This window comes from Marmota marmota, unplaced genomic scaffold (genome assembly GCF_001458135.2).
Source record: "Marmota marmota marmota unplaced genomic scaffold, marMar, whole genome shotgun sequence".
NCBI classification, from domain to species: domain Eukaryota; kingdom Metazoa; phylum Chordata; class Mammalia; order Rodentia; family Sciuridae; genus Marmota; species Marmota marmota.
This window is the reverse complement of record NW_026000153.1, coordinates 2351682-2368373: the sequence shown is the minus strand read 5'-3', so window position 1 is coordinate 2368373 and position 16692 is coordinate 2351682. Positions and strand designations below refer to the sequence as shown.

Here is a 16692-nt window from a genome sequence, read left to right as displayed (position 1 = left end):
GCTAGAAGTCACAGAAATATGTGTTGAACTCATAAAAACACCTTTTAAGGACTAAAGAAACAAGGTGCCTTCTTCATTTTCTGCTCTTCCAAGCTTCTACCTCTTTCTGACCAGTCACTCACTCTTAGGGACTTTAAGATGAATCTGTTAATAAGTATAAAAAGATCTTTCCATGAACTAGTACTCTATTGGGTTTCTAATCTTCCACTTATTTTAACCTTTTATTAGAAATAAATAGTATGTAGGGTAAGAGTACATGCTCTAGAATCAGATTGCCTGAGTTTGAATTCCATCTACTAGTGCTATGAACTTGCATACATTTCTTATTCTCTCTGTGCCTCAGTTTCTTTATTCACTGACATGGGAATAATAGTATCTTTCTCATAATAATTTTATGAGAAATGCATGTGATGGTATATTAAAAACAGTACAGTGGCTGGTGCTTTGGAAGTGTTCAATAAATGCCAGCCTTTGTTCTTGTTATATATTAGAATGGAGCTGGGAATGGTGGTGCATGTCTATAACTCCAGCTATTCAGGAAGATGAGGCAAGAGGATCACAAGGTCATGGCCAGCCTGGGCAAATTAGACCCTGTCTCAAAATAATATGGGCTGGGGATGTAGCTCAGTGATAGACTGCTTGCCTAGCATGTACAAGGCCCTGGGCTCAATCCCCAGTACCATAAGGAAAAAATAATAATAATGGGTATTCAGAATATTCTTTAGCTTGAAATTTAAAATGAGAACAGAGGCAGCCATGCTGTGTTTGGTAATGCTCATTAAATACAAAACAAGACCTAAGAAGCTGTATTCTTTAAAATGTTCTCTTTTACTACCTTTTTGGTAAGCAAGTACAATTCCATTAAAAAAAATAATAAAAACCTTTATATATTTGGGTAAAGAAGAGCCAAAACAGATAGTAAAGAAATGTATCTGTTGAGCCTCCAGACACCAGAAAGAAGATCCAGGAAGATTTATTATGTACCTAAGGATTTTGCTTGTTAAGTATAAGTGCCCTCTATCACTACTGAGAACACTAAGATTAGAGACTCATTCTCACTCTGGTCCACATGCTGCCCATATAAAGGCTCAAGAATTAAAGGGTAGGCTGCATCTTGAAAGTTATAAGAAGGGGCTAAGAGTATATGCCCTTAGTATATGCAAGGCCTTGAGTTCAATCCCCAGCACCAATATTTTTTTAAAGTTATACTGTATAGCTATAATATACACCAGAATTCATCTCTAATCTATATTGTTTCTATCTATTTCCTCCATAAACCCATTTGTTAAAACACTGTTCTTAATTATTCAGGATAACAGTGATTTTCTTGAAAATTTCAGGTAATCCTTATAGATATGAACTGCTTGATTTTCCCACAGATTCAAAGAAGAAATCATTGACGTGGCCAGGTCAGGATGTGTATTATGATGTAAGTTATCTTTCAAAATGTGTGTTTTAAGAGAAAGTACAATATATTTTTACCCAATAGTTTCTAAAACTCAAAAAGACAGATTGTTTTATTTTCTATTTAGGTAAAACTTTTGAGATTTTTGACTATGGTTCACATTTTTCAATTTTATTAGCTGATTTCACATACTTTGGTTAGTTAATGGAACATTTCCACAGTTATAAAACAAAAAAGTTCCCCTCAGAAAGATGGTAGGGAAGAACTGTTTCACAGCCTTAATCCTGTTTTTAAATTCTTATAGTTCATAATGTATCAAGTTATTGCAAATATGCATAGAGTAAATGAGAGACTTTCAGAAAGATTTATGAGCTGTCGTTGTCCCCATCATTATTAGTGCATTTATATTAAGTCTAAAACAAAATAAAACTAAAACAAGAGCTACCATTTATTGAGAAATTGCTATACATTAAGTAATTTAGATGTACTTTAATTCTTATAAAAATCTCATAAGATTAATATTATCAAGTCCATTTTATAGATAAGGAAACTGAGGCTCAGAGAGTTTGAGATGAGGTCATGATCACAGAAGTCAGGTTTGTAAGACTCTAATCTATGCTGTTAACTTCTGTTCCTTAACTGGCTTCACCCACATCCATTAGATAATTCCTCTGAGAAAGTAACCCATAGCAAGAATGCTTGTTCAAAGACTTGTAACTCATATTTGTGAGCTAATAGTCTTCTCTCTCCTCCTATTTCATCCTATGCCCCAAGGGAAGAGAAAAGACACAAATAACCTGATAAACAGGTCCTAACATGTGTCACCTAGCTGCAAAAGAGAAAACTCTAGAAACTGTACTTTAGTATTTTTTCCATCCAAGCCAATAAAAAAATATGTATAATGTATTAGTAGAGTGTGAATTTTAAAGAGGCTCAGCTCATGGCTCTACCTTATCAGCTCTGTGACCTGGGTAATATATTTAATCCTTTAGTACCTCAATTTCCTAACAGATAAAATAGGAATGATAATAAAACTGTTGTCCTGAGAATGAAATTCATATAAAAGTACCTAGCACCATATTAATACTAGCTCATAATAAATTTTAACTGCTATCAGCATTATTATTCCAATGATTATAAAACTTGGTTGACCTAGCAACATTAAGAAACAGATAACTTTGGAAAGAAGAATGTTCTAAATAATAAGATGGCTTATAATAAATAAGATGGCTTAACCTTTTAAAATTTTAAAATTTAAGTACTAATTTAAGGGCTTAATTTTTATTTATTTAATGCTTTTATTAGTGCATTATGATTATATGTAATAGTAATAGTTACATTATGATTATATGTAACCCTACTATTACATATAATCATAATGCACTAATGAGTTACTATCCTCATTTCTGGGGTATTTGTCTTTCCAGAGAGTCCCCATAATCCAAACTCATTCTCAGCTGGACATAATGAATTTGGTGAGCATGCATGCACCTCCTTTGGAAAGTCTCATCTTATCAAATCATGAGATGTCCACAAGTGTACCTCTCCATTCCCCCCCACCACTCTAGGCTCTACATCTCACCTGCTCAGCCCCAGCAACATCCATGGTATCCAGAATGAGAAAAAACATGGCACCCTCACTGTGTCCCCATCAACCATGCTCCCCATCTTATATCTTGCACCTCCATATTTCCACCATTCCATCTCAGGCAGTACTCTTCCCTAACTGCATGGTTTTCTGTTATTTTAATGGTGATATGTGGAGTTTTGGAGATGACACAAAGACATTGGAACCTTGTACATAGTTTTGCATCTAATACTTAATAAACATTTAATGAATAACTTAAGTTAAAAGCTACATATATTTCACAGGCTATGCTAGAAATGTAACCACAGTTTGTATAGTTATATTCCTCTAATTCATATTCAAATTCATATCCTCTAATTCCATATTCAAAACAATTAACTCCTTTTTATAGACTGGAAAGCCTAGAAACTCAAATGTCAGGAATTGGAATTCCTTCCTTGTATTTACCTCCGTATCAGAAAAAAAACTCTGCCCTCAGATTGGTGTACTTAACCAATGAATACCTATTGTGTGAATGACTGCTACCAGCTCCTCTCTCATTACCCTCTCTGAATAAAATCACCTTCACATTTTAAATATTGACCAGCTCCTCACCCTCATGTGTTTCCTGGCTCTTAAACTATGACCAAAACACTATAGGCTGAAGTTCACATTTCCCATTTTCTTTTTTGAGCCCTAGACTGCATGTCAATAGATCACTGCTATTATTTCAACCAGTATAAGACATAAGATTAATCTAGCCCCTTAGAACAATTTTGGAAAAATTTCCTTCTTATTTGCAAGTAAGCTAGCACTGCAAATAATGAAAAAGATAAAGAGAACAAAGAAGGCATTCTTTAACCCTGAAAAAACAAAGTCACATTTTGGTTAAAGGTTTAATAGAGGTAGGCATTTCATAATTCTTGAGGCAACTTTCCCGTGAGTATTCTACTATGTAAAATGGGGATCACTTCAACCTTACAGAGTTGTAGCAGCAGCAACACGTTTAGGATCTAGAAAGTTAGAGAGCTCCACACCTCAGGGGGCCTGACTCTGGCCCTTCTCTAGCTGTGCATTTCCCTAGGAAACAGGGAGTCTATATGGGGCCAAAAGGATATATGTCCAGGGGAGCCCATGCTTCTCTGACCCACTCCAGAACATGTTCTTGAACCACAAAATTCCCTGACCAAATGGCTTTGAACCCAGTCCCAGGTCCTCCTGAGGACTCTTCCTCCCAAGGAGGAAGGACTAATCCTCCCAAGGGTTAACAGTGTTCCTGAGCTAGTATATTCATCAAAACCAAAGGGGTAACCAGAGATGGCTGTTGACTGGAAGTAGGAATGATTGGAGGATGGAGCCAGTAGAAAAGAGCAGTGAGGGATGCTGAGGCCAGAGGCAGCAGTTGGCTCTTCCTGAGTCGCCATTTAGTGGTCTAAATTAGAACCTGGATTTCCAGGTTGTTATAAAGGTATTCTGTCTGAGCAAAAGAATGAAACATATTTTATTATTGGCTTACTTGCTGACTTAAACTATTTAGACAAATGGAATATGGGCTTCCAATTGTACTTCAGCTCCAGGTTCTGCAAATGTTAAAGGAAGGCTTGGCTGTAGGACAATGAGTGGCATAATGTTCAAGAAATGCTGGTTCCACACTGTCACCGCCATCTATACCTCTGCTCCTACTGTTTCAATTCTAAATTGTCATTCAAAGTTCAGTTTTTGTGGTATGACAGAAGGGCTCCTCCTTCCCATTCCACTCCCGACCCTGCTTCTTGATTCAGCTGGAATCGATCTCTCCCTTCTCTGAACTTCAAAATCATTTTGTTTTAATTTCTTTTATAGCAAAGAGCTACTTACACTCATTTGTTTTCATACCTTATATCCTTTACTAGCCAATATACTCATGGATGGCTGGATTTATTTCTGACCTGTCCTTATTTCCTGCCACTATTGTGTACACATAGGTGCTCAATAAATATTAATTAACAAAGTGTCATCAATCTAAGAAAAGATGAATTTCTAAGTAACCAGAAAGACTGCAATGAAACTCATTCAATCATGTTTACATGTATACCTCTTTTAAAAAATACAAAAACTCATGTGTCTGAAGAATGAAAATTGTATTTGCATTTGAGTGACGTAACCTTCTCAAAAAGTCATAAAAGTTATCTTATGGTTTCATGTCAGGCAGGGAAAGAAAAATAGAAGCACACAATTTTGGCTAGTCTCAGCCAAAAGAGTACCTTAGAACCTTTTGTATCTCTAACAGATTTCATTGGCTGTAGAATATCCAGGAGCATTTCTCTAATATAAGTTCTCAGAAGCTTTTAGAAAAGACCTTATCATTTTGTTACTTAAAAAAAAACCTCTCAATTATGGTGAATATAAGGAAAAAGCCACCATACCTAGCTTGAGAATTAGTAATTAATGAATTTTTTAAAAGCATCTAGCTTCATCCTAGAATTTCCTTTGTCCCTTTCCTGCAGAAATAGTGAATCCATCCTTACTCTACTAGATGACAATAACAGCAATAATCTTTATGTTCATATTCTAGATTCCTAAATGTGCAGAGAAAAATAAGCCAACATTCTACCCAAAACCACCTAAAACTTTCGCTCCCAACACTTCTTTAAATACATGGGATGTTCTTAAGTCCATAAAAGAAGCCAACATACGAAGAAATCTTGAAAGGTCCCATTGGATCTCTTCATACAATCATGATTTTACAGGTATGAGTCACATTAATACAAGTAAAAAGTGAGAACAAAATTGGGATATTCAACAAATGCTATTACACATTTTCATCTTCTTATATTTCCTGTTTCTCAATATAAGCACTAATATTAATTAAGAGGGGTGATAAGTTTCTCTTAACGGGTAGCTGGGAGAGGTAGGACTGGTTTCCATTTGATTGGTTCTAATTATATTATTAAGGAGATGGGATATATCTATGTAGGGTAATTTAATTATTTACTCTACCAAAATAATAAGATAGTGTTTCCACTAAGGTCTGGGACCCATGAACCCCCTTGAACTGGATGATTACCACGAAAAGGAGGTAGCAGAATTAACTGGACAGAAAGGATTTGACCCACAGCCTGTAAGTAATTGCAATCAACTCTGTTATTTAAAGGGAGAATATCCAGTGTTGATATCCTTCCTGCTTTGCCCACTTTTATATCTGTCATGAGTACTGGTGCCCAACCTAGCAAGGAGAAAATTTAATTTTAGAAGTTAATTCTGAACTGTTTGGAACTGATTTGAACATCCTTTTGTACTCTTTGGAAAAACAAAGTTTCTTTTCTTCTTAGCAGTGCTATTTTTTAACAGATTTTCTGCTATGCTACTATTGGCTTAAAAAAGAATAGGGCCTAGCTAGTAATTCAATGAGATTCTTAATAAATTGGATCTTTGCATATTCGTATATCTTGTACATCATCATTGCTTTTAAAGAGATTAAAAACTTCTTCGTGATATTCACAATAATTGAGAGTTGGCTGAATTACAATAAAAAACCAATAAATTCTCTGCCTATATCAATAGAGAGACTTCTTAGTTGATTATGTGAAATGGCCTGGAAGAAATGATCAAGCCCTTTCATAACAGAAGGTATAATCTGTTGACTTTATTACATAAATAAAGTGAAATTACTTATTAGTATGCATATATGTGGTTTTATTTTAGAACTTAATTTTTCCCCTCTGGCTACAAATTTTAAAAACGTTATCAAACATGTCAACTATGGAAGACACATAAAAGATGACTATTAGATTATTTCAGTATGAACTCTAGACTGAGATGCACATATTCAAGTTACATTAGCTTCAGCATTTACCACAGTGATGTAAAATCATAACACCAGAAATAGGTCTGTACACTTTTTTATCATTCACCAAATGGCTTTCAATTGTCTTGATTTTTCTCTTGTGATGTGGATTCTCTGTGGCTAGAAAATATACATATACTCTGACACTATCAGGTGTGTTCAACAACTGTCCATATTTCCACATGACCCTGTAGGGATTAGCCCCTCAACAAGCAACTTTATCATTTTTACAGAGAAACACTTGTACACAAAGGATGTTTGTGAAGTATATTGAGCACAAAATGTGCAGATAAATCATAACAAGATAAAATATACATAAAATCATTTGAAGTTTAAAACAGTTTCAGTGAAAATTGCTGGCTTATGACTGAAATGTAAACAATAGACTCTGGGAAAGCTTGTTTTAGATACAGATATGAACTTTTTTGTATAGAATAAAATATGGGTAATAAAAACTGCTTGTGCATAAGGGATACTGTCAGTTTCATATAAGCCCTATCCTGCTTTTAATGACAAATTTAACAAAGCATGTAGAGCTGGAATTTTTCCTTTCTTCATAGTATATTTACTCAAGCTGGGCACAGTGGCACAAGCCTGTAATCCCAACAGCTCGGGAGGCTGAGGCAGGAATACTGTGAGTTCAAAGCCAGCCTCAGCAAAAGGTGAGGCGCTAAGCAACTCAGTGAGACCCTATCTCCAAAGAAAAATACAAAATAGGGCTGGGAATGTGGCTCAGTGGTCAAGTGCTCCTGTGTTCAATCCCCCTGTCCCCCTAAAATACCACAGTATATTTACTCAAAGTTGATCAGCTAAAAGTTAAAAAAAAAAAAAAAAAAAGTTAGTGACCCAGTATGACAATTCCTCCAACTATAAGCATATTTGTTTCAAAAGCCCATTCTTTAAGTCCAAGCTACAGTTATTATTTTCTCAACATTCTCATTCTATTCTCTCTCCTATCAATTCCATCATCATACATAAAGTATGTATATATTTTATTTTTTAAAATATTTTTTTAGTTGTACATGGACACACTATCTTTATTTTTATGTGGTATTGAGGATCAAACCCAGTGCCTCACTCATGTGAGGCAAGTGCTCTACCACTGAGCTACAACCCCAGCCCCACAGTCTTTATTTTTTTCATTATATTACTATAAAATTTTTTCAAACATACAGAAAAGTTTAATAATTTTAGTTAACATCCATATACTTACTATGTAAATTCTATCATTAATACTTTAGTATACTTGTTCTATCACAATTTAATTTACCCACCTTTCCATACCTCTAGCCATCCAGCAATATACTTTATTATTTTTAACATGCTTTTACAGACATTAGTATACTTTACAGATATTAGTATACTTTATCCCTAAACATTTGACAGGCATATCATTAACCAGATTTCAGCATTTGTTTGCAGTTTTTTTCTTAGAAAGTGAAATATATGTTAGTTGAAATTGCACCAATCTAGATTGTACTTTTACTGAGTTATGACAAATGCATATACCTTTGTAATCCAAACTCCTATCATAATATAGAAAACTATCATCATTCCAGAAAATTCCTTCATGTCCTTCCCAGTCAACTCTTCCTTCTTCCTGCCACCCAACACATCTCTATTAATGTCACTTAGAATATACTCCCTACTTTTGAAGTTACTAGTCATGACTGAGTTCATAATATTTATAACACATCTCAAAAAGAATCATAGACTTAACACATTTTAAAAAAATGACTGAGTTCATAATATTTACAACACATCTCAAAAAGAATCATAGACTTTTTAACACATTTCAAAAATAAGTACAGATAGACTGGGGTGTACAGTAACAAAGCATGGATAAGATGCTGGGTTCAAACCCCAAGCATCAATAAATAAATAAGCAAGCACAATCATAACACCTCAGACCAGTGCTTCTCAAAGCACAACAGAGATGCTTGTTAAAAATGCAGATTCGTGGGCTGGGTGTTTAGCTCAATAGTAGAGCAAGTGCTTAACATGTCTAAGGCCCTAAGTTCAATCCCCAGCACTTCCTCCGCAAAAAATTCAGATTCCTAAGTCCCATTGTAGACCTTCTGAATTACAATTTTAAAAGGTCCAGGTTAGGAATTTTATTTTCTGCCATCTTTGAAGGTAATTCTTGCATGGGCTCTTTCTCGTCCAGCGAGGAGGTCCACAGAACAGGGTAGAGGAGAGTATAGCTGCAGAGTCGCTATTCAAGACCTCCAGAGACCAAGCAGAAAGCAGGTCTGATTTTATTGTGCAGTTACCATGTATATGTACTCAGGCAGTAGCTAAGCAGATTATAGGCTGCCACCAATGCAATTTCTGCTAACTGTTCTTGCAGCGACCAGTCGAGGAATGAGCCATAGAGCAAGCACGGGGAGTGCAATACGTGGCCTTGTGCCCAGGGCTGTGCTATGGGGTAAGCAGCCTGCCGCTCACATGCCTAGCACAAGGAGAGTGGCCTGTCACTCAGATGCCCTTAAAGTATGCCATGTATGCAGTACTCCAGGCACTTGTCCCCACAGTTTTATTTAGAGACAGGATCTCACTTAGTTACTTAGTGCCTCACTGTTGCTGAGGCTGGCTTTGAACTCGCTATCCTCCTGCCTTAGCCTCGGGAGCCACTAGGATTACAGGTGTGTGCACTAGGATTACAACTGCGGCTTCAATGCCATTTTTTCTTGAGGAAAAAGGAAAAAGAAGTTTTATTCCTTTGCAGATATCTTTAAATATATCTTAAAATTTTTTGCAATGTGCACTCCTACACCTATCTCACTTTTACACAATAGAAATTGGAATGAGTGTTCACCTGCCACTTATTAATATTTATCAAGCAATTAATTTTCTTCTTTCTCTTCCATCACTACAGCAAGAAAAATTCCACTCTATTTTAAAACCCTCCAGACCCTTGGAAGGGCGAATCGCCCGACTTACTCAGAATCGACATCCTCTGGAGGCCATTATCCAGCAAAGTCCACGTTCCTGTCCAGATTGTACCCCTAATGTTTTGTGTACTTTTCATACCTTTATACCCAGTTCTGTAGAAATGATGGCACTGAGTGATAATATACCAGCTGGCGTGACCCATAAAAACCAGAATATTGAAGAGAAGATCAAGGAAGAACAAAGCTTACTATCTAACTACTCACTCAAACCTTCTTACTCAACAAAGGATCTGACTAGCATTTATGACATAAAACCATTTCCAAAAATCACAGATACTAAAAAGACAGAAGATTTGTACTGGAGACAGCTGTCATCAAAACCCCGACCTATATCTTACTGTAAATCAAGCGAATACATTCCCTATGAATGCTCTAAATCTAACCTACACAATCCATATAATATATGTAGAAACCGGGTTAGCTTTGCTAAACCTAGTCTTTTACAAACCAAACCAGACATGGAAATAATCAATTTAGAACGTAAATATTTAGGTAAGCCAGAAGAACAGCTGGGCTTGAACATGGAAAAAAACGAAGAAATAAGATCTATTCTGGGTTGGATTCCTAAAGCTGGAGTGGCCAAGCCTCAGACCAACCTTCTGGATCTTAAGAACTCTTTCTCAAAAACTGGTGCACAAAAACGTTTCTATAAATCAATTCTAGACGACCATAAAGACCTTAGGGATAAGGTGAATTCAGGGATGAAACACCAGTTCTATGGCCATAATTCCTATGATTTCTATAATTGAGGTATTCCTTCTTCCCTTCAAAACCCAGCCTCTTGCAAGAAAAAAAAAATATTACAGAAATTCCTTCATTTTGCTGGCATATGTTTCTAGAGTAAGCCATAATGACCTCATTAAGGAGGTTTATGTTTTCAGGAATTTAAGTTAGGACCTAGTCAGAGGAACCAAGAAAAGGTGATGTTTGATATCTTGAAAAGTTTGAGTAATTTGGCAATAAAACATTACTACCAGAAAAATGTATACTCCAGCCTCATCTTCAAATTATACTCTAAAGAAGTTTTCCAAAATTTCATGAAAAGCAATGTGTACAACAAAGTTTACATTATCGTTTTACAGAAAGTACAAATTTGAAAAAACTCAAATTCTCAAGAATTGAGACATGATTATACAATCTGATGTACCTTAATAAAATAAATGTGAATCCTGTCCTTTTATGTAAATGTTTGCACAAAATACTTTTTCCAGTTCCACCAGAGGAACTGGTATCTACGGCAGTTGTAGCTTTATAAAATGTATTTCCTAAGTCTTAAAAGTTGAAATTACTCCTTGATCAATGGACTGCAGAATGGATGTTATGTAAGCCAGCATAAAAGCATTACCCTTATTGTACATCTCCATCAGAGCTCTTAGGTAAGCAGGTACATTGTTAATAAGGAGTAATTTTTTGAAAGAAAAAAATTTTTGAACAATTAAGTCTCAATAGTGGGCTTAAAATATTCACTAAACCATCTTGTAAACACATGCTGTCATCCAGGCTTTGCTCTTCCTCTCAGAGAGCACAGTTGATTTAGTATAATTCTAAAGGACTCTAGGATTTTTGGAATAGCAAATGAGTATATGCTTCAACTTAAAATCACCAGCTGTATTTTCTCTCCTACCAAAAGAGTTGTCCTGTCTTGAAGCTTTGAAGCCAGGCATTGATTTCTCCCAACTATTAAAGTCCTAGATAGCCTCACCTTCCAATGTAAGAATGTTTCATCTACTCTGGAAAGCAGTTGTTTATTGTAGACAGCTTAATCAAGTAGTTTACTAGAAGTTCTAAATGACTTGCTTCTACATCAGCACTTGCTACTTCACTTTGCAATTTTATTTTATGAAGATGGCTCATTTCCTTAAACCTCATGAACCAACTTCTGTCAGTTTCAAATTTTCTTCTGCACCTTTCTCATCTCTCTTATCCTTAACAAAATCGTAAAGAGAATTAGGGCCTTCATCCGGATTAGGTTTTGGCTTAAGGGAATGTTATGGCTGGTTTGATCTTCTATCCAGACCACTACAACTTTCTCCACATCCGCAATAAGATAAAAAACCATTTGGCTAAATCAAAGTAGAAGTAGATAGAATTCAGGAAATTAATCAGAAACTGGGGGCTGAATTTGAGGGACGAAGAAGTCAAAACATGACGTCCCAGTGACAGAAATGCATGTCAGGAAAGGGAGCTAGGTTTGAAGTGTAACTCGAAGCAGTGATAATAAAACCTGCATTTCTAATATGACCAGAAGGGATGCAATCCTTTAGACTTTCCAGAACACTCTAAATCACCTGAAATCGTGTTTCTTTCTAAATGCTTGCCTGCACACCCGTCTGCACAGAGACGCGAAGGGAAGGAGGAGACTTTAGAAGAAAAAGAAGCGGCAGGCATGAGGCAGAGCGATCACCTGCAACTGCAGCACCTTCCCCAGTCTTGGGAGTGAAGGCAAAAAAAGAAAATGGTCACAAGCTCCTGTCAAATAACTCCTGGTTCCTTGTTCATGGTATCCATCGAGGTGCTGCTGGCACCAGCGGTGGAAATACGACCCAGCCTGGGTAAAGGTCGCCAGCTAACCGGATGGTAGACCTTTAAGTGTGTCAAAGTTAGGGCGACTCCCTCTGGACGGAGATCGAACGATCCCCTCAAAGATATTACAACCTTGCTCTGGAGAATTGATACCTTAAGCTGTTTAATTTCCTCAAGCCAAAAGTCTCCGCTCCACCCTCCACGCCAGCACACGCAGGGCGCAGAGGCTGGGAGTGACGTCAGCCCCTCCCGGTACCGCCTCGAAGTCAAACATCCAAGGCCTGTCGTAAGAGCCGGGCAGGAGAGGCCTGGAGAAAAAGGGCATCCACGCGACACATCCTACCCTGCTAGCTGGTAAGCGCGCGCACGTTGCTGCCTGACCCTGGACGCCATAGCCAATGAGGCTCCGTAACGTCACCGCGTATGAGCCGGCTCGGCCTCACGTCAGGCCGCGGGGAGATGGAGCGAGTGCGGTTGCACTGACACCGGTACATAGGCGCAGACCGGCGTGTCCTTGGGGTAGAGAGTGGGACGTCCGGCTTCTGATCGGGATCCTTCTTTGCTTCTTTGCGCTAGCCACGAAAGAACGGTGAGCACGAGGCGTAGAAACTGCAGCAGGTGGGAGAAAAAGCTGTGAGAGGCGCGCTCAAGCGTGGGAGCACGCGGGCGGACGCGAAGCCGATGCCAGGGTCTCGGAGTGGAGCTAGCGCGGGGTCGGCTGGGCTGGGACTGGGCAACCAACACCGGATGTCTTGAGATGGAGCAGAACCGTAACTAGGTAGAAGTCTGGACCCGGTGGAGAATTGGAGGCGGTTTGGATGCCGATTCGACAAAGATGCGGTCTCCGGGTTGCCATTGCCCAGGGCCTGTGGAAGTGATCGGCAACAATTCCTCCCGGAGGGCAGGAGCGTTGGCAACGCTTCAGGTTCTCCTTCAGAGAGCCAAAGCTGCCGCTCTTATGCCAAGGAGTCAATTTTTTTTACCCCTGGGCCATGTGTCATTCCTCCTGTTAAGCGTTCGGACATCTCAAAAGGATGTTGCACCAGTCTCCTTGAAACTGATCTGAGTGAGTGACCTCGTGGTCACCCTGGTGGAGGTGGGAATATCCCTGTCCCAGCCTTTCCCTGTCCTCTCAAACCACAGCAGTGCAAGTGAAGTGAGTTAAGCTAGACGTGGTAAGGCAGAAAGAGCTGAGGACACCCCCCGCCCAATACCTTTTAAAAATTAACGGGTTTTGCCTTATCTTCAAAGAGAAGTGCCTGTAAGTTGTAGCACAAATAAGTAATTGGGTCTTTGTAAAGTTGGGATTTTAGTGGTTTCAGTTTAATGCAGTTCAGTTCAGCTTCCGATTTGTGACTTTTTGACCTTGACCTCATCTTTTGAAACTGAATTTTGAGCTAGGTTCCCACTTCTCTTATTTGGCTTTAACCTTCTGTCTCATACATACAAATATATATTTTAAGGAGATTCTCCTATATAGTAGTTGTTTTGCTACTGAAGAGTTTTGCAAATGTACTAATTAAAGCAAAATGGGTCCTGGTACTTAGTGTCATAGATTAGCAGTTGAGTGGAGTGATCATTGGTTTCCACCGTATTATTCCTTAGGGAAAACAATTTTCTGTATTACTGTGGGGTCTTTCATTTTTTTAGAATTAAAAATGGGTGATGTTGAGAAAGGCAAGAAGATTTTTGTTCAGAAGTGTGCCCAATGCCACACGGTGGAAAAGGGAGGCAAGCACAAGACTGGGCCAAATCTCCATGGACTGTTTGGGCGGAAGACAGGTCAGGCTGCTGGATTCTCTTATACAGATGCCAACAAGAACAAAGGTAAGAGAAGGACTGTTGTTAAATAACAGCACAAATTGCATGAATGTACTCTTATTTGGAGTATCAATTATTTAACCAATGCATCCCTTTTTGTTTAGGCATCACCTGGGGAGAGGATACACTGATGGAGTATTTGGAGAATCCCAAAAAGTACATCCCTGGAACAAAAATGATCTTCGCTGGCATTAAGAAGAAGGGAGAAAGGGCAGACCTAATAGCTTACCTCAAAAAAGCCACTAATGAGTAATAGCTACTGCCTTATTTATTACCAAACAGAAATGTCTCTTGGCTTTTTTATGTGCACCATAATTTAATTGATGTGATACACCAGAAATCCAGATCATGAATGACTGACAAAATTATTTTTGTTGGACAATCCTGATTTAAGTAAAACTTACTTGTAGTTAAATTAATATTTTGGTTATATTCCCACTTCAGTAAATTCTATCACTGTTTCCCCTTTTTAAAGTTGTGGTTGGACTTAATTAGTAATGTTCGGTATTTCACAAAAATGGTGAATGACATCTGAAAACTGGTTTTATATTTAGTTTTATAGAACTGATTATGTGAATATGTTTAAAATATGGGGGAAATCCCTTCGCTCTCTCAGAACCAAGCATGATTCACATTTGTTTCAATTTGTGTTCATTAGCCTATTAAAGGTTGAAGATAAGGAAGCAGTGTCTACTTTATATTTTTGTTGACCATGCCAATTTAATTAGAATTCCCTGTATCTAAAATGCTGTTCTTTCCTTATGGAAAGGCATTTTTAGTGTGGTTTATGTATGATATTAAATAAAGAATATTTAACACTTCTCAAATTTAAAGCTGATCTATAAGTTCAGATGCTTTTTAAGTCAGCATAATACAGTAACGAGTTTACTTTTTAATTCTTTATTTTCTAAGACTTAAGTTATCATTCAGGATTGTTTTTAAACAACTATTCAGAAACAATACTATGGAACATCTAGGTGGTTGGTAGTGGTGCTTTTTGCCAACTTATTAGATGGAAAGATTAAGGTAAAAGAGATATACCCATCCATAAAATTTGTAAAATACGTTATCATAAGATTTAAGATAATTAAAAACAATCACAGATCATGATTTTTTTGATTGTGCTTGATTTAATGACTAATGCCAAAACTATAATGGTTAAAAAGTACATAACCCTGCATGTCAGTGCAGCAGTGATTGCTAGTTAAGTACTTTCTTAACTTGGTCCTCTAGGACAACCTGAACTAAAAACAACATATTGCTAATTCATTCCTAGAGTTTCCTTGACTAGAAAGTAAATTGCCAAACATGAATAGAGGAGTGCTTCTGGTCATGGTTTTGACAGTGAATGATAGTGAATAATTAACACATATTATTTTGTACACAATCTGCCACACATACTTAAGAGTAGTCCTTGGAAATTTTATTAAAGATGGTGAACTTAAAGCCATAAAAAAACACAAGGGAAATAAATCTATGCAGGTAGAGATTAGAATCATGATTTTGTGGAATACTGAGGAACCTGAGAAAGAGGGTCTCATCTGATTTCAAAGGCATTAGGAATGATTAAATAGGCCTCTAAAGCTTGACAAAGTACTTTGTAAGTTTGAATCTTTATTCATAGAAGAAATGCAAGTAAGTCGCTTTGAAAACATGGAGAAACAATTTTGGGAAGTCTTGAGAGACAGTATAGCATTTAGCTTACAAAGGACAGTTAATAGACCTTTCATCTTGGTCGGTTTTACAAATTCAGAAATTATTTAATCCAGAAGTAAAGCTAGTGATTTAGCCATTATCAAATTGACAAATGCTGGTTAATTCATATAAAGGTGTACCTTTCTTGAGAGCTTAAAGTATTCTTATTTCTGTTTTCAGCTAAGACCTACATTGACGCAGATGGGTACCTGCCATGTTCTAGGCCAGTTAAAGTCAACTAAAACACCCTAAAGATTTAGAGTGTAAATGATAAAGTAATTAAAGCTAAAAGAAATATATTTCTCAGGAAAAAAAAAAAAGAAACTGGGGCAAAAACCTAGAACTCTTAATTGCATATCTAGTTCATTGTAGGTGGCTAGGTTAGTGGTATCAAAAGTGAAAGCCAGATATATTTAAGGAGTATTTCTTCCAAGTGCTACCCACACTCTGGCTTTTGTCTAGAACTAATAACAGCATGTGGTTATCAACCCCTTGAAATATGGGGGGGGGGGGGGTGACTGTAGAAGTGAATTTTTAATTTTATCCAAATAATTAATTTTCCACAGCCACAAATAGCTAGTGACCACTGTAATGAAAGTGCTTCTCCCATAATCTAGGATTCTTGCAAATACATTATAATGCCCCTCTGAACACTGATTCCAGTACCTTATTCTTTAAACTTACTATGCTCACCTCTATGAACTTACCATGGTTTACCTATTCTATTCATTGGCTGGCAATTCATTTTAGATAGGTGGCTCTCTGGTAGTAGCTGAGATAAGCTTTTGTGTCATCATTTTCCTGCACTTCCAATTTTGTTTTTATAGACATTGTATGTATTCACTTTAACCACTGAAGACTTTTTTTTTTAGTTGTTCATGGACCTTTATATTATTTATTT

General features: G+C 37.2%; 2 protein-coding genes and 1 long non-coding RNA gene across 6 annotated transcripts in view; 2 read left to right on the top strand and 1 right to left on the bottom strand.

The window, feature by feature from the left end:
- CUNH7orf31 (chromosome unknown C7orf31 homolog) overlaps positions 1–12435 on the top strand; it is a 35355-nt gene extending 22920 nt beyond the window's left edge. For 2 of the 3 annotated variants that reach the window (XM_048786359.1, XM_015490144.2), the window contains exons 7-10: positions 1341–1429; positions 5527–5701; positions 5981–6072; positions 9677–12435. In XM_048786359.1, coding sequence (XP_048642316.1) covers positions 1341–1429; positions 5527–5701; positions 5981–6072; positions 9677–10501 — 1181 coding nt within the window. In that variant the 3' untranslated portion in view covers positions 10502–12435. The remainder of the gene's footprint in view (positions 1–1340; positions 1430–5526; positions 5702–5980; positions 6073–9676) is intronic. The other variant, XM_048786360.1, reaches the window with a different exon arrangement.
- The window catches only part of LOC125611499, a 78962-nt gene extending 66405 nt beyond the window's left edge, over positions 1–12557 (bottom strand). The window contains exon 1 of the long non-coding RNA XR_007341656.1: positions 12429–12557. This is a non-coding gene — a long non-coding RNA (uncharacterized LOC125611499). The remainder of the gene's footprint in view (positions 1–12428) is intronic.
- Positions 12558–12740: 183 nt separating this feature from the next.
- Positions 12741–14929, top strand: LOC107146118 (cytochrome c, somatic). 2 transcript variants are annotated; one of them, XM_015490145.2, is made up of 3 exons: positions 12741–12864; positions 13926–14102; positions 14201–14929. In XM_015490145.2, exons 2-3 carry the CDS (start codon positions 13934–13936, stop codon positions 14347–14349), a joined length of 318 nt encoding a protein of 105 aa, XP_015345631.1. In that variant the 5' UTR covers positions 12741–12864; positions 13926–13933; the 3' UTR covers positions 14350–14929. The 2 variants fall into 2 exon arrangements, with proteins under 2 accessions (XP_015345631.1, XP_015345633.1); XM_015490147.2 differs by having other exon boundaries at positions 12756–12893.
- The last annotated feature ends 1763 nt before the right edge of the window (positions 14930–16692 follow it).